This window comes from Myodes glareolus, chromosome 13 (genome assembly GCF_982192425.1).
Source record: "Myodes glareolus chromosome 13, mMyoGla1.1, whole genome shotgun sequence".
Taxonomy (NCBI): Eukaryota; Metazoa; Chordata; class Mammalia; order Rodentia; family Cricetidae; genus Myodes; species Myodes glareolus.
The window spans coordinates 30,212,980-30,231,941 of NC_142038.1; the positions used below are offsets into that span (position 1 = coordinate 30,212,980).

General features: G+C 37.4%; 1 protein-coding gene across 2 annotated transcripts in view; it reads right to left on the bottom strand.

The window, feature by feature from the left end:
• The window catches only part of Slc12a2 (solute carrier family 12 member 2), a 75,768-nt gene that overhangs the window by 28,401 nt on the left and 28,405 nt on the right, over window positions 1-18,962 (bottom strand). For both annotated transcript variants that reach the window (XM_085699836.2, XM_048419190.3), the window contains exons 11-17: window positions 12,719-12,826; window positions 11,240-11,363; window positions 10,471-10,572; window positions 9,117-9,272; window positions 7,623-7,722; window positions 3,285-3,396; window positions 914-1,054 (exon numbers count right to left, since the gene is read on the bottom strand). In XM_085699836.2, the coding sequence (XP_085555962.2) occupies window positions 914-1,054; window positions 3,285-3,396; window positions 7,623-7,722; window positions 9,117-9,272; window positions 10,471-10,572; window positions 11,240-11,363; window positions 12,719-12,826 (843 nt within the window). The remainder of the gene's footprint in view (window positions 1-913; window positions 1,055-3,284; window positions 3,397-7,622; window positions 7,723-9,116; window positions 9,273-10,470; window positions 10,573-11,239; window positions 11,364-12,718; window positions 12,827-18,962) is intronic.

Here is an 18,962-nt window from a genome sequence, read left to right on the forward strand (position 1 = left end):
CCAGGCTGGTCTTCAACCAATGGCAATCATCAGGCTCCCAAGCACTGGGATTATATAGGCATCCACCAAACCTTGCTTCAAACAGCTTTTGCACAGTCTTGGTAAGGACTCATTTCATTCCTTTTCATTGACGGCAATTACAGACAACCTTTCCAAAGCCACTTGTATCCAGTAAATTTTCTCATTTTCTGCCATCATTACATTACAGCAACTTCCATGCAGCAGTGTCATAATTACTTACGACCTACTCACTGCTTGTCTTTCCTAAAGTTTATTTATTCCTAACCAAGCTCCAAGGATTATTCCTAAGTTCTAAGAAGCATGCAGCAGAGCTAAAACTCTCCCCTCACCTTTAACAGATAGTTCCAATCACAGCACTTTTTACTTTTAATGTGTACTTGTTTGGTGTTAAGATTAAGTTGGTAAACATTGTTTCAATTTACATCTCCCTATTATCTTCAGGAAAGTGAAAAGAGTTCAGAAGTTAAGTAAATAGTTCGGTCCAAAATCCATAATAAGACAGCAACAACACTAACATTTAAACCTGGGAATGATTCCAAATTTCCTATTGTGATAACTATAAAATATATAAAGTCTAAACTTAGAGCTAGCAAATGAACAAATACAAAAGACAAGAATTTTCTAAAAGTCAAAATAAAGATGGCTATGACTCAATGTTTTAAAAACAAACGTGGTGGGTAGAGGAAGTTAGAAATATCTAACAGAGAGAGATGAGCAGGGTAAGAGAATTTACAAATAGGCCCTTTGTGTCATCCAACAGCACAACATTTCTGCAGATTCTAAATTACAAAACAATTAGTGGTTTGCTTAAAGATATTTTTTAAAATGATATAGACTACATAAATAATTAAATAGAAAACTTTAATGTCCAGTCATGTGAAAGACTCATCACCTGCATCAAATACTGGGCACCTTCTCTCAAGTCATCTGCATGAACCGGAGCATAGAAAGCCTTCATTTTGTTTTTAATAAGCCATCGCTGATATTTGGCTTGATCAATGGACATCTCTTTCATAGCTTGTCTTCGAGGGCCCTTTAAAACAAAATATTATCAGAAATTTTTACTTGACACACAATCCCTTTTACACTTAGAAAAGGTATCCTCTTGCACTGGTTTGAAAGGATGTGCTGATGTGGATGTGGGAGAAGTGAAAGAACAGCCTTCCATTTTCCCTAAGGAATCTCTCTGATACCTAAGGTTGCACTAAAAAGCAGAGCACTGCTGGTGCCTGGAGAAGGGAGGAAAAAAGATTTTAAAACAAAATATTTCAATCCTAAATTAATGAGAGAAATTTGCCATTACTGAAAATGGAAAAGAGATTACACAACGCAAAATAAAGCCTTCTATTTCTCTACAGAAAGTCTCCTATTTTGCTTTCTGTTTGATTTAAATGTCTGGGTTACTGAATCACAGGAAATAGAGAATATCAGTGAAAAATCAAAGTAAGGCATATACTTCTCCTATAAGATGAAGGAAATAGGCTTTGCTAACTCAAAATTCCATTTTTTTTTCAAAATTCCATTCTGATACTTTTATACAATCTATAAAATTTGTTAGGCACAGACATATAAAACAAAACTTTGAAAGTATTTAAAAGCATATATCTTAAAAATAAGTATGTCAGGGGCTGGAGACAAGGCTCAGTGGTTAAGAGCACTGGCTGCTCTTCCAGAGAACCAAGGTTCAATTTCCAGCCCCCACGAAACAACTCACTGTTTCATGCAGGCAAAACAAAGCACATAAAATAAAAATAAATTAAGCTATAAAAATAAAAAATAAGTATGTAAAGAAAAATGTCTCCTAATAACGGAAATTGCCTTATTTCTAACATCTTGTGCTCAAGGCACTGACTTCCAGGATCAGCTAGAGACAAACTGGAACACTCCATGTACCGAGTGGGGTCAATGCTGACGACAAACCCTCCATACAAGCCCAAGTGTGCACATGGATATTTGTGGCCTTGGCTTTGCAACCATACAAGAGCAACAGCAACAGGAATTGCAATACAATGAGCAACTTACATTCTGGCACAAATGGAGCAGAGTTTGAGGAAAAAACAAATATGATATTCTAGGATTTTTTTTTTACCCTCCAAGGCCTATCATTTATTTGATACTCTTCAAAGACTTATTTTTAACTGGACTCAGATTTAGAAATAGAAATTCTCAGCGAGGACAGCCTACTCTCTTGGCAATCTGTTCCTGGCATTTTTTGTTGGCTTCCCTTCATTCTCTTGGACAAATGTTTAGCATATTCTGCGGCCTCCTCATTTCCCTATCATATTGTCTCTTCAGAGCAGTGTTACAGGATGCATGGAGGGACATGAGGCTGAGTCTTGGCTGGCCTGGCCCTTGGTTTCCTACCTTCTTTAAGGGCTTTCTGACAACACACTGACACACATCATTTTAGAGAGACTGAAGTTTTCAGGTTGTGCTCACTGTTTTGGACTCCAGCTGCTGAGGCACAGCACTTATTGTACAGAAATATCCTTCTCTCTCTTTACAGTAGTCGAGCCGAGAGCCCTTAGACTGTGTCCACGATGCATTTCAAACAGACCTGTTGGCCCTCTCTCCAATATCCTCCTTGATCTGTAGCAGGAATGCTGCTCGCTCAATAGCAGGCACATGTTACTGTGGAGCAAGACACCTTGAGTCATGGGAAAACTCTGTCATTCCCACTGACTTGGACCACAAAATCCTTCCAGAACGGACATCTGTAGCTACTTCTGTGACCATGTACTCCTCACAAAACAACAACAACAAAAAAAACCCCAAAAAAACAAAAAACAAACAAAACAAAACAAAAAAAACACAAGTTTTTCATACACTTCAACAAGTATCCAACCATCAATAGCTGGGAAGGAGATAGTCAGTTTCTCTTGACACAGCTGGCCAAGAGGTGCCACAAAAAAAAAAAAAAAGAAAACTCATCTCAGCTTTCAATGCACAATGCGTGATGCATCATTTCACAATTATTTTCAAGATTCAAAATGATATTTTTTTAAAAAAGCACTACTTTTTGGGTGAAAATTTATTATAGATATTTTTCTTACTCCTGATTCAAATCACAACAACTCAAAAAGTATCTGTTTAAAAATGCTACTTTGTGACTGTGATTTAAAGGAAAAAGCATTTTGAAGAAAACATCTAAAAAAAATTCTACAAATTTGTCTAATGACTTCTAATCTACAAAGTCTATAACTTACAATCCTGGTTGATGAGTAAAAGAATGTTTTACTATAGAAAACAAAACTGATACATACCATATGCACATGGCCACAGATCATCAAACCAACATTTTTCGTGAAGTCATGAACAAGATGAAGTAAAGCAGGGCGCGAGTTTGGAGACCCTGTCATAACAAGACACTGTGGCCTAATTTAAGATAAAATAAATAAAATAAAATTAGAACAATTTGAAATCTGAAGTTTGTATGTGGTTTCTCTAGGAGCAAAGCTACAGAAGAACTTTAAGAAGATGCAGGCTACATGGGACTGGAGGGATGGCTCAGTGGTTAACAGTGTTTGCTGCTTTACCAAAGGACCCAATGTTCAGTTCTCAGCAGCCATGTCAGACAGTTCAAGGCTACGTGTAACTCCAGTTGGTTGTCAAGGGCCCCTGGAGACACAGTACATTCATACAGACAAAGACATATATAACACATAAATAACACCAAATGTTAAAACAACCCTGTAAGAAGTAGAATACCAGATACTCCTCTCAAACAACACCGAGTTTCTGGGAATGCCACAGATATTACTACTTTGTTTAAGAATGAGATAATTTTTTATCTTCAAAGGTCATAAATGTTCCAGTCATTTCATAGATCGTAAAAAAACTTACTGAGCACAACAAAACCATAATATAAACAGGTGAGTTCCATCTCAGCATAATGACATCACTTCACATATCAACCCTGTCTAATCCAGTTTACTGAAGACTGCTGTGATGTAAGTAGAATCAACTACATGTGCTACTGAACTAAAATATTTTCATTCTAGTTAATAACCACGAATGCCAAAATTGCACTCAAGTATCTCTGTAAACATGAGAAGGTGACAAAATATTCAGATGTTTTAAACTTGCCTTTTGGTTGGCAACAGCAGTGCATACCTTTAATCCCAGCACATGGGAGGCAGAGGCAGGCAAATCTCTGTGAGTTTGAGACCAACCTGATCTACAATAGCAAGTTCCAAGACAGCAGGAATACAGAGAGAGACCCTGTCTTGAAAAATAAAAACTAATTTTCACTAACTCAAAGAGGAAATAAATCCTGTTTATTTATCCACCAAAACAGATTAGCAAAGTTCCTGAAATTAGCAAAGAGCTGACTGATTCCTAAGGTAAGGACTGGAGAGATGCTCAGTAAGGACTCCTAAGGTAAGGACCTAGAGAGGTCACAAGCACTTCCTGTTCTTGCAGAGGACCAGGGTTCCAGTACACACATGGCAACTAGCAAGTCTGACACCTGCTTCAGAGGATCTGATGCCCTCTTCTGATTCTCAGACATACATGTAGGCAAGGACACACATACACATAAAGTAAAATTAAGTGAATCTTTAAATTTTTCTTTAATTCTAACTTAAACACTAACTTTTTGAGTCATCCCTAAAATAATAAAAGTATTAATCAAGATTTAGAAATTTAGTGAAGTAGCTCAAAAATCAATTCTATCTGAGAGTTGCTTTGGAGTAATCAAATGTAACATTATGGCCCGGACAGCTCAGTGCCCTCTTCAGTTCCTCAGCTTCCACAGGTGGCATGATTCTCCAGCAAAGGAACTGTGAGGATTTTACAACCCATAGGTGTTTGTTTTTCAGACTATGCTACTTAAAAGTGAGTTGTCCCCATATTTTCTTTCCTGTAAGCAAGATCACGGGTGTAGTGATGACTTTGATCACAAAGACAAAACACATCTTTTAGGGGCAGCAGAATGGCAATGCATAAGGAACGGTAGTGCCAAACGGCCACATCTGCCTACTTGCCATGAACCATTCATATTTGAACATCTACCAACCCCTTCGATGTTTAATTATTGCTTTTTTAAAAAGCTTCTTGTTAGAGTAGACTCCCCCATAAACAATATAATTCTGTTAAACTGATAAAACCATGAAATCAACAAAAACTCAGGAGTAACAGCACTACAATATTGAAAGGTATAAGGCAAGCGGCAGAAGGGAGGAGCAGGCCATCAGGAAACACTAAATGAAGGAGAAGGCTGTGAGGCTGCTGATTCTATACCACAAGTGCAGCAACGCCGCCTAGAGCTCAAGTGTCTGCAAACAGCAATGATGATGTGTTAAAGAACACGGGTCTTATGTCTACGTAAGAAGCAAGTAGACAGAGCCAAGTCGTTTCCATCACTATGGCTTCTTGCTAAAGAGGCATCTGTGGTCCAGAAGACAATGAAAATAGCTAAGGGAATAAGTCAGCAATGTAAACTATACGTTTAGAGGCTGTTTATGGGCAAAACTCTGAAACCTTCACCTCCTTCCCTACCTGGCTCTCAGAATTCTGGTAACAAGGACATACAAACAGCTTAAAGACTACTTTCTGAGAAATCTAATCAGATCAAAAGAAAGCCTGTAAAAAGACTTAAATTCCCTGAAGAATGGCAAAGCTGCATTAATCTACATAAGAACCTGACTAGCATGGACGGCCTCAGCACCAGCGCGGAACTTCTTTGTCAAGGAGCACAGATACTGCACTTTAGAAGAACCCAGACTCAAGGAAAAGGAAACTATTAGAAAGAAACTTCAAATAACTGAAACTTTTGGCAACTTTGATGAAGGCTGAGATAAACATAAAAATTAAATATAAAAAGAATTATTAGTTCTAATACAACAAAGCAAAAAAACTATACTGTATCTACCATTTAATATCATAAAAATACAAATATTAAATATGAATTAATCAAAGTAACACCATACAATGTATTGCAAGTATGGGAAGAGTACATCTATGCAATATAGCCAGAAAGAGAGAAAATAATGGCCAGCAAAAATCAAAAAGCACAGCAAGACAAATACGGCTTTATGAATACAAAATGAACAGGTAACAAGGCATCCAAATTGCAGAAACCGCTGCCTACAGTATAAGAAAAGAACACAGAGGATAGAGAAGACAAGTATTGGTTTCCAAGGCAAAATTTTACAAACTCTCCCCTTCATGCTACGTCTATTAAAATTTTTATAAAAATTTAAAACATACATGCCTTGGGGAGCAGAGGCAAGAGTATACCGAGTTGCAGAACAGTTGAGCTATATAAATTATTAAACAGCAAAAAACCAAACTTGGATAAAAAGAACTTAAAAAAATTCACCCAATTAAAATAAGTCCAATCAAGTTTTTACTGGCTTAAGACTAACTGTGACTTTTGTTTATATATTCATTTATGTTACACAACTCACAAAACAATAATTTCTATTTTTTGGTCAAATCAACTACCCAAAATGCACTAACATTTAAGTTTCTCTATCAGAGCTCTCATTCTTTTTTTTCCTCCCCTCTCTCACTTGCCAAACTGTGGTCTCTGGGAACTTTTCCTTTCAGAGGAGAGGGACAGTGGTGAGCAGGTGCCCGGAAGAGCAGCATAGGGAACACACACAACTCCTTTCCAGGACAGCAACTCTTTCCTGAGATGTATCTCCTCTTCAGAGATGATTTCTGGAACAACTTTGTGTGTTCCAGAAAGACAATTACAGACAGAAGCCAATGAAAGGTGATGACTCATGACCAGAAAAAGTCACCTCTTCATAGCTAAAGAATTTGATCAATTTAGAAAATATTATTTTATGAAAATATGAAGTATAAATAAGCTAAAAGGTCTTAGACTTTATATACATAACATTTCTGAATATAGAAAAGCATCTCTCTACAGTGCTTAAGCAACTGGATCTAACCCACTATTGGCAATACATTGCAGAAGTTTCACTGATGACTAATAGACCACTGACAGCCAAACGTAGTCAATCACTGCAAGTGCTTTCTACTTAGTTGCTGAGGAATGGGAATAACTCAGTATTATTTAGTCTTAATAAATTACAGAAATAGGTGTATAAAACGAGCCTACAGCAGCAGGCACAGTTGTACTCCCAGCACTCAGGTGGCAGAGGCAGGTGGGTCTCTGAGCTGAAAGGCTGTCTGGTCTACACAAAGGGAGTCCCCAGCCAGCCGGAGTTATACAGTAACCCTGACTCAAACAGATAAACAAAAAAATCCTTACAGGGGTCAATTACCAATTTGTCTGTAATCCCAGTTTCAGGGGATCTAACGCTCTTCTCTGGCCTCTGCAGGCACCAGGCATGCAAGTGCAAAGGCACAGACACAAGTAAAATATCCATACACATAAAAAATTTTAAAGAAACTTATAAATAGTAATCAACACAAATAGTTACAAATAGAAAAAAAAAATTTCTTTAAATGACAGTTCCAAAACTTACATAACATTTTAAAAGAAGACAAATTTTTTTGCATGATTTGATTTTGAATAATTAACTGCTCAGGACCATCCAAACAAAACAGAATATCCTGTACTAATCCATACAGAAATGGTTTAAGAATTGAACGACTAGCAACCAGAGAACACCTCCATCACCTACCTGAAGTTTTTCACGTGGTCTTCCACCCCAGAGAGACGAATTGAATGCTGCAGTGCACTCAGGTAAGTCAGGGCTTGAGTGGACGATCCCCAGTTCACATCTGTGGGAAAACAGGGTCACGCAGTGTGACACCAGCAGCAGCCAATTCAGACATATGGGATTGACACCAAATTGGGCAGAATTTTCACGTTTATAAGTCGACTGCTAAAATAAAGTACTATTCTATAACTTGGCATAGTTCCAGTATATAGAAATATATGAAGATATCATATCTGTCATTGCAATTTAAAAAAGCATAACCTAATAAAGGCATGATGATGGCATGTTCACATAACTCAAAACAATCTCTCAACAATAAAACATTTAAAATTATTCATTCTGTAGCTGAAGGCACATTTTAAGTACAGTAAATACATTCAAGCTATTTAAACAAGAAAGTGTCTTCTACCATTGAATAAAAAGGTTGGTCCTTGATTGATTTTAAACACATTAATATATGCTTAATAGGTATTTTGGAGGAATAATTGCTCTTAAAAGTTAAAAATATAATTCCTTTGCCCTTTCATTTCTAGAGCCACCGTCTGAATCCAAAAGTTCATCATTTCACATCCAGACCAAAAGGTCTCATCACTGCTGTGAACTGCTGGACCTGCTCTGCTCTGATTATGCCAGTGGACCAAACTCCCCTGCCCTTTTTATGCCAGATCTTTTTCTGTACACTGAAAAAATCCTAATAGCCCTCACCCTCATCACCTTAGATGGAGATCTACCTAGACATCATCAGTGTGGAAGATGATAATCACTAATTATTTCTCAGTTAAGAACATTTGTTATTAGCTGGGCAGTGATGGTGCACAGTTTTAATCCCAGCACTCGGGAAGCAGAGGTAAAAGGATCTCTGTGTGTTCAAGGCCAGTTGGTTTACAGAGTGAGCTCCAGGGCAGAGAAACCCTGTCTCAAACAAACAAACAAACACACAAACTATACACACACACACACACACACACACACACACACACACACACACACACATTTACTTTCTTTGGGAAAGATACATCTTTCTAGTGCCTGAATTCCTTGCCAGACAGCAGCTCTAAGATGACAAGAGGCTACATATGTGTGTGTGTATGTGACACATGCAAACATATACATAAATATTTCGCTAGCAGTTACTAGAGTGCTGTAAATCTGGAACCTTCACAGGACAATTTTAAAACATAACTACAACAGAATGTTAGTTTATTATTTTTCTTAAAATAAGATTAGTCACATTTAATTCAGGCCTGAAAATGAAATTCTATAGGAATAAAACATTTTAAAATAGATCATTGAAACTAAATGTACTTCAAAAACAAAAAATTATTTGGAAAGAAGGTATTATAAGTTTTACATGTAACACCTTTTCAAATATACAAAAGATGCTTGAATAAAAAGTAACATAAAAATTTGTCGACATTTTCTAAGTAAAACTACTAAGCAGAAAAGACTACTGACCTGGTTTTTTGTAAGTAACATAAATATACAGTCCGAGAACTATCACGTAGGTAAGCAAGGCAGCCCACCAATTAATGACAAACATGACGATGCAACACAGAATCGCTCCAAGAAGGGAGATCCACATGTTGTAGTACTTGAATGCAGGACGCCATCCTAACAATGACAGACAGAAGACGTAACTCAGAGTTTTCATCTGTTTTATACAGTGACACTAAATTATGTATAAAATAGATTTCATTATGGTTGTCATACTCAATATTAAGTTCAAGGATAACATCAAACAATAAAGTCAATGACTGTTATTGATCATAAGTGGTTTTGAGAATTCTTAATGACTGTGAAGATAATATTTTCCTATTACTACATCTTCTCAGACCTTCAGTCAATACAATCTTTGAAATTTTAAATCAATCCACCATAGTGAACACTACAGAAGCACCATACAAAGGAAAGACTTAATGTAGACTTGCTCCTTGGTGGAGCAGCTTTACCCTCTGGTCATCAGCATGAGACACAGTCATGTTCTAATGAATTTAGTAAACATTTCAAACAACCTACCCATGTAACTAAATCTTGGTGTGACTCCAAGAACTTCATACCTTCCCATTAGTATTAATTATATACTAATAATATATATACATTAATAAAATATAATGAATTAAAAACTACTCATAACCTTGTCACTAACAGTCAAAAATACTTTTTATTTAAAACTGTTTCAATAAAATTTTATTTTGAAAGTAAAGCTGAAGCTAAGACACGTGCTCGTGCTTCCCTTCCCTCTGAAAACCCTGCCTGCTATTGGCCAGTTCTGAGGAACTTCAATCCTCCCGTACTTTCCATTCTTTCCTGATTTCAGCCCTGCCCCACTTAGAACACAAGCAGCATGGTACTTTTTCAGTTGACAGAGGCCTATGCTAGAATTCTACAAAACTCATTGTGCAAAAACATGTTGGCAGCTGGCACTTAGGCTCAGTGGTCAAGAGTGTGCTGTGTTTATCATGCTTGGAGCACCAGCTCAATTCTCAGCACCAAAAAAACCCAAATTCTGAACAGTTATTAAATGACAAAGTTACAAGAACTGAATCAGGTAAGCAAATAGTAAAGAAATTCTCAAAATGGGACTAATTCTTTAATATGACAAACGCTGTTGAACATTTTGAAAAGAAACAGCTTATTATCAGTGTACTTCATAACAAAAAGATCTCTGAGCACTGAACTTGACAAAATTATAAAAGAAAACAACTTTAATGAGCTAAGCTCACAAACACCAAATTTAGAAAACTGAAAATTTTGTTTTCTCAGAAATCACAGCTATTAGCACATACAACTTTATATAATGTGAAATCACCTGGAGATTTTGCAAGCGATGCATGGAACACTGAAAAATTGATTAATGCATACGAGGCAAGGAAGAAATTTGAGATAATTGGAGCAATAACATTCAATTCAGCTGCAAAAGAAACAAGAAATAAATTTAATGTATTTAAACCTACAAATTTTGAAATATTCCTAACTTTTAAATAGCATAATAAATACCCCTAAATCTACCACAGACTGATACTTATATCCTGCTATCACAACTGATGGCATAATCAAGTTTCAGTCAACTAATTTGAGGGTTTAGACAATTGTTTAGAAATCCTAATGTTATCTTTAGAATAATCAATAGGATCCACAGCTTTGCACACGATCAGATAGAGGCATTATCTTCCTGGGCCCACCAGTACCCTTTTCCCTACACCATCATCATATATATTTTATGAGTGCATGCTTACAATCCTAGCCCTTGGGAAATAGACGCAAAACCATCAAGAATTCAACAGTATATTCGTCTACAACTGTGAATAATAGGAGGGCACCCTGGGCTACATGAGTCTTAAAAAAAAGTATAACCTCCTCTATTTCCTCCATTCCTAATTTCATGTAATAGCAACAATTTTAGTAAATAATATATGTCACTATTATTTGCAGTATTTTACTTACTCTTGTTTGATTAGAAATTAATTTAGTGCACTAAAGCACGGCACATTTTGTTAATAATTTAATATTCATGATTATAGGCAATGCAATATATAAACATACCAAAACCTACGTAATATATCATTCATAGAACTAACCTATTAGGATGAATCCAAGTGCAATTAAGAATGTTAAGATGTAACCACGAAGAGGTTCGTTATTTTTCCCATAACCTTTAGCAAACATCTGGAAAGCTGGGTAGATATTGTCCTTACATAGAGCCTAATAAAAGAATACAAACATTAAAATGAAATACATGAAAATTAAGATACACAAATCTGCTAACAATTAAAACAGGTTAATAATGAATTGGAGCCCGAGTCTCTCATTTCTGATGGTTTTTGTTTCCTGTCTCAGTGTTTCACCTACAGACTATAAGGGCTATGTAAAATAGTTCAAATAGCAGAAGGGTAGTTGGTTTATATAACACTGCTTAAGATGTTGTCTTACCCCACTCCATGTTGAAACTCTTCCTTTGAAGAATCAGCAGACATTTGAAATAATAGTACAATAAATAAAAGAACTGGAAGATGGTAAGTACAATACAGTGTACCTATGACTTTAAGAAACTAAGTTTGGGGTGCTGGAGGGATGGCTCAGAGGTTAAGAGCACTGCCTATTCTTCCAGCGGACCTGGGTTTAATTCCAGCACCCATGTGGCAGCTCATGTGTATGGCTGGCTATTCATGACTGTCTGTAACTCTTAAGATTTGACAACCTCACACAGACTTACATGCAGGCAAAACATTAATGTACATAAAATAAAAATAAATAATTTTTAAAAAAGAAACATTAAGTCCAAATCTGAACTATAAAAGCAGATTTAAAACCCTAATTATAAAGTTTAATCACTTTTCTTCAAATCTTAATAGATGCTACCTTAAAAATCATATTCAACACTATTACTATACTTTTTGGCTATAAATACAATATTAAGAATAAGGATAGAAATTCAACACTTATCTGACTTAGTAATTAAAAATGATATCCTAATCAGTATTAGCTGCTTAATGATCACTACAGGGAGCAATGTTCATTCTAGTTATCACTGCACCTACCACAATTACTGTAATGCTAGCCACATAAAATATTTAAGTTGGCAACATGCTAACCGAAACTATTATTTACTACTTCTGATTAGTCTTAGACTGCACTTCTAAGAACCCTAGACTCTTATGCTAAGTACATCAAAAACTCTTTTATCCCTAAAATACTTATTTTTGTCATTTTTAATCATGTATGTGTCTGGAGTCATAGGTGATTATGAGTCACCCAATGTACAAGCTGGAAATGGAATTTGGATCTTTTGCATGAGACCATACAATTGAGCCATCTCTCCAGATCCTCAAATCATCCTTTCTAAGCATGTACCATGACACTAGAAAAATGCACAAATGTTTGTATGGATCCACACAGCATTTATATACATAAAATTTATACCAGTTTTAATACACACATAGGCAAATATAACAAACACGTGAGGTTGATAAAAGTAACCTACTTAAATATAGCAATAATCCAAAAATTGAAACGTCTTAACATTCCCCCAATAAAAATTATACTATGAAAACATTTACCTGAAATATTTTGGGAGCACTCACGAGAGAGGCTAGAGCTGATGAAAGTGTGGCTGAAAAGATACCTGCAGAGATTAAGGGTGCGAACCCTGACACCATGCTCATCACCTAAATGAGTGGCAGAATTGCAAAAGAAGTCTTAAAAACAGTTTGACAAAGAGCAGAGTGTTGAATAGTCACAATTTGAAGATTCTAATAAAAGAAACTAATACTGGAGAAATCTAATAGTAATTTGGTAAATTGCATTAAGAAGAAAGTACAAGTTATTAAAACAGATTTACCACTAAAAAACTCTCTCTTGTAAATTTCCAAATGAACATATGACAGAAAAAAAGAGGATGATGAACTGCCAACTACCTGTCACCAGGTTTTAATCACGGACAACTTGGCCCAAGCCCACATCATTTGCAGCCCTACATTTTTAATGCATAAGGTTCGTGTGTGTCTATTAACAGACAGATAACTGGAAATTGTAGCTAAAGCCGCTGGCCCGGCTTAATTTGGCCAACCGTTCGCAGTAACACACATCTAGTCACCAATGAAATTGCCTCATTTGTCCCCTTGTCTTGGTCATTTCAAAACAGGCTTTTTCTTTTATATATATACATTTATATATTATATATATTTATTTTATATATTTATATAATAAATATATATTTTTAAAAATCAGGTCTCAAAAATGATTATTATATTTGGGTGATACAGTTTTTAAATATATTTAGTATATGGTTTCATATTTCTCAATTCATTTAATTTTTTTCCCTGCCATTCTCTGGAGTTCCTATCCAATACCCTGCAATGTGCTGACTTTATCTCCTATTATGTAACCCACTCCTCTCATCCTACTTTCTAGAAAACTGATAGTTAGATCCAGCCAATGAGTCAGACTGAGGTTCAAGGTCCTGTCAAAGTGTACCACATTAAAATGGTTTCTTTTAATGGGATTGCAATAGCATTGTGGGTATAAAGTTTTCTTAAGCACGTTAATAGTTAAAAGTAAAAATACATCTCGCCAAAAGGTTATGATACAAATTCTATTTTGCTTCTAAATTACATGGAATAGGAAAAGTAATAAACAAAACACACTAACCACACACTGATAAACTGATAAAGACAGTGCATGATGTCCAAACGTTTACTATGAGGGCCTGTGTGTGTGTGTGTGTGTGTGTGTGCGCGCGCGTGTGTGCGTGTGCACTCCTCCCAGACTTACACAGGAAAACCTCAGGCTCATTCTCTGGTTGTGTTGTCCTTTGCACAAATCAACATCAATGCCCTATGCTTAGTATTGGGAAATGAAAAGCCAACTAAACTCTGGCTCTGCAGTTTAATATCTGGCATTCTCTAAAACTAATGGTGAGACAAGGGTATATGGACAGAGTGACAGTCAACAAAACCAGTGGTAATATCAGTGCAGCCCACAACACAGAGCAGCAAAGACGAAAGGCAAGATGGCTCTCCAAATGAAGCACTGAGTGGAGGTAAGAAATGGTAGCAGTGTGTACACACCTGCATCTTGCATTAACACAGTGACCATGCCCATGAAAAACTGAGGGTTGTGAGAGATCGGGTATGAGGGACTTTCACCAGCAACAACAACAGAGCTCACACTTTGTTCATCACGCATTTCACAGGATATAAAAATAAAGAAACGTAATGAGACAAAACATGTATAATTCAAATTTTAAAACAAGCGAGATATCCAAAATGCCTCAATTCCCTTTATGAAGTCATTTATATATGTAAAATTCCATTATAAAATGGGGCCTGTATGGGTTTTATAATAGGCATCTGTTGTGGTTTAAGTAAGAATAGCCCCTATAGGCTCAAATATTTACATCCTTGGTCTCCAGTTAATGAACTGTTTGGAAGGATTAAAAGATGTTGGAAAAGGTTGTTCCTGGAGGTGAGCTTTGATGGTTCAAGAGGCCACACCAAGCCCAATGTACTGTGGAATAGAATGTCTGTTTGACTACGTGAAGATGTGTTGCTCTTCCACCTTGCCTGTCTAAGGCACCTGACTGGTCTAATAAATAGCTGAGTGGCCAATAGCTAGGCAGAGGAAGAATAGGTGGAGTTGACAAGCAAAAGAAAAGGGGAAGTCAGCCAGTCAAGGGGCAGCCTGCCAGGGACCAGACAGACAGAAGGAGAGGAAGCAGGAAAGCAGAGTGGACAGTACATAAATGAGGTAAAAGGAGCATTGGGGCAGCACACAGATTAATAGAAATAGGCCAATTTATGTTAAAAAAAAAAAAACTAGCTAGAAACAACCCTAAGCTAAGGCCGAGCATTCTTAATTAAATCTCTGTGTTTATGATTTGGGGGCTGACAGGCCAAGAGAACCTGCTACACCAGTGACTGTTTCTCTCTCTCTGCCTGCAATCTGAGGATCAGAATTAAAGCTCCCAGCTTCTTCTCTAGCAACATGTCTGCCCGCGTGACACCATGCTCTTTGCCACAATGATAACAGACGAAGCCTCTGAAACTGTAAGCAAGCCCAAGTTAAATACTTTCCTGTATAAGAGTTGTCTTTATCACAGAATGGTGCGGGAGAATTGTCTGTATTCTGTCAATCATATTTTAATAAAACGCTGATTGGTCAGGCAGGCAGTAGAGGCGGGAAAGCCAGACAGGACGTAAGGGTGGAGCAAAGAGACTGGGAGTATTCTGGGACACAGGAAGCCCTCAGCCATTCCTGCACAGACCACCGAAGAGGCAACATGTAAGCCGTCACACTGAGAAAGGTACTGAGCCCATGTGGCTAACATAGATAAGGATAATGGGGTAACATAAGTTATAAGAGCTAATAAGTAGCCAGAGCTAAGGGCCAATCAGTTTATAACCTTATGGAGTCCTGTGCGTAATTTCTCTTTGGGATTTGCCGGCTGTTGGGGTACCGGGCGGGATGGAAACCCCAACAAGCCGGCCCTCATGTTACATATGGCGCCCAGACGTGGATAACTGAATCCACAGAAAGCTTGAGAAAGCTTGGGAAAGAATAGAGTAAAGCATGTTTTGTTGGTAGCAGCAATTTCTCGGGTCTACTTTGCTTGCTAGAGGCAAGCAAGGCTCTCATCTAAGAGAGGCTTCCTGACTCCGCTTTAGCTGCAAAACCCTGCAGCTCATTAAGAGGTCCTGCCACAAAACACTTAAACGGTGTTGATGAAAAGCTAAATGCATGCTTTTCAGTGTTCAGCTGTAGCAGGAAAAAAACTGTGCTGTTTTAAAATGCCGGCTTTCTGGGCTGTCCTGCCAGGGCAATCTCTGACTCTTTCAGGCAGGCAGTCCGACTGAGTGTGGTCTGTGAGCAGAATGCTGCAGCTTGCTTGCTAGCAGGGACCTTGAAATGCCACAGAGCTGTGGCAATAAAAATGGCTTCAGCAGTACCTCTGCCATGAGGCTGGAAAGCTAAGAAATGGCCTAGATCCAGCCGTCAAAGCCACGGTTTTAGGCTCATGTGGTCAGAAAAAAGGAGAGATATACAGTAAAGAGAGATTCAAAGACGAAGAAAACCTCTAAATGGTTTATAGTGTGTTACAAATAAATGCAGGATAAAAGTTAAAGTTCTTAAAGTAAAAAGAGAGTAGTTATGTGTGGTGGTACACACCTTTAATCCCAATGCCCGGGAGGTAGAGGCATATTGACCTCTGTGACTTCAAGGGGTAGAGGTAGATTGACCTCTGTGACTTCAAGGTGTGGTAGCACACACCTTTAATCCCAATGCCTGGGAGGCAGGAACAGACAGATCTCTGTGAGTTCAAGGTGTGGTAGCATACACCTTTAATCCCAGCACTGGGGAGGCAGAGACAGGAGGATCTCTGTGAGTTCAAGGACAGCCTGGTCTACAGAGTTATTCCAGGACAAAGATATATACAGAGAACCTGTCTCAAAAGCAAAAAGTAAAAGTAAAAATAAAAGAAATAGAGGTTAAAATAAAGCCACATAAAGATGGAAAATGCACAGAGAATCTTCATACTGTATGCTATTATGCTCTCTTTAAATTGTTTGATTGTTGAGGAAGGAGCAACAACTGCTAAAAGACTTTTGTTTATAAATGCTGCTGAACTAACCCAAGATAGAAATTTTGAAAATACCTTGGCTTCAAAACTGAAGTCAAAAGGTATGTTACTTTGGAGAAGAGATTTTGCTTTTGTTTCCACAGAAAACGAGAGACTCTGGATTTATTCAGAGTTAAGAATAATCACCTTTGACCAAGGGAGGCCACCTGAAAAATCTCCGATAGGAACAGATGGCCCAGATGACAGAGGTCTACATCCAGAACTGATCCAAGACTGCTGCCTGAGATGATCAAGACTCACAGGATACTCCAGTCATGACTTGATTATAACTCTAAATTTTCTTTAGGTCCCCATAAGATCATCAGCGCCCCCAACCAGCAGGAAGTAGCCTGAAATACTACGCCCACATTCCCAACAAATGGATTATGGGTATTTTCCTTTGTTTTTTTTTTAAAAAAAGAGGGAAATGGTGCGGGAGAATTGTCTGTATTCTGTCAATCATATTTTAATAAAACGCTGATTGGTCAGGCAGGCAGTAGAGGCGGGAAAGCCAGACAGGACGTAAGGGTGGAGCAAAGAGACTGGGAGTATTCTGGGACACAGGAAGCCCTCAGCCATTCCTGCACAGACCACCGAAGAGGCAACATGTAAGCCGTCACACTGAGAAAGGTACTGAGCCCATGTGGCTAACATAGATAAGGATAATGGGGTAACATAAGTTATAAGAGCTAATAAGTAGCCAGAGCTAAGGGCCAATCAGTTTATAACCTTATGGAGTCCTGTGCGTAATTTCTCTTTGGGATTTGCCGGCTGTTGGGGTACCGGGCGGGATGGAAACCCCAACAAGCCGGCCCTCATGTTACAACAGAACACTAAGTCAGCATGCAACTAGTTAGTTATATACTAGTTAGTTATATTCTACCAACCATGCTTTACTCTCTAAACATGATTTACATAGGACTCCCCCATTGCCACCATTTTGTATTTCTTCCCATGGCACTAAAAGTTTTACTTATTTAAATTAAAATATCTATACTCAAATGAAATCATAAGAGATATCATAAAGAACACAACTTTGAATTTTCAGGAAACACAGAAATCAGACTAGCATCTTCAGTACTGGGCAGAGACCAATGCCTGTACTTTTTGTATATAGTATCCATGTCAGAACAGGAGGGAATCATTAGCGTAGCATGAATACTTTCATTTCTACAATACTGTCTAGTCTTGTGACTAGAAAACACAAACTTGTATCACATAATTGAATCTAACATTTATTATTACCAATAAAAACTGCTTGAAACTATACAATGGAAAATAAAATGCCATTAAAACTTTTATTCAGAAAGTTGTATCAAAATATTTACATATTATAAATAGTAAATAGTAGCTCCAAAAATATTCAGATTTTCACTACTCTGCTAATAATGTTTTGGTAATAAAAATTCTATTTTCTTACTTGGGATCAACAGAAATCGATATTCTATAAATTACTATTTTGTATTAACCTCCTAAATCTACTTGTGTATTATTATTGTTTTGATCATCTCTGAAATTCTTTACCTCAGTTCTAAACCCTAAGTCTGACACACTAAAATCTCACTGTCACTGCCTTGTCCATGTGTGCACATACGCATGAACACAGGCACGCACTCCCATGAAGGAAAAGGACAGCCTTGGAAAATGTTCCTAAGGTACTGCCTGGCTTTCTTGAGACAGTCTCAAAACTGGCCTGAAATTCACACCAGGCGGCTTGGGCTTTCTGCCAGTGAGCCAAACATTGAGGTGTCTCCACCTCCTTGGCTCTGGGATTACAAGTGCACACCACTATACCCAGTTTTTTTTTTCACATGGGATCTGGAGACCAAACTCAAACCCATGTGCTCCAACTAAGCTGTTTCCTCAGAGCCTTTCACTGAACATCTTAACAGAAGTAAATAATATGCAACAAAGAATTAACAGTCTCTGAAAACATAAGAACTAATATTGATCTTTATACAGTTCACATTTTAAACAGTCTCTAACTTTTAAACCTATTTATTCATAATTTAATTCTCTTGTAAATGGTGGTTTGGTACATCATGAACCTACACAGACCATAACTAATTAACTAGCATTAGTTCTCATACTGATCAATATAGAGGTTGAAAAAGATGTCATGTAGTTCAAGTTGATCTCAAACTTGCTACAGAGCTAAGGGTGACCTGGGGCTGCTGATCCTCCTG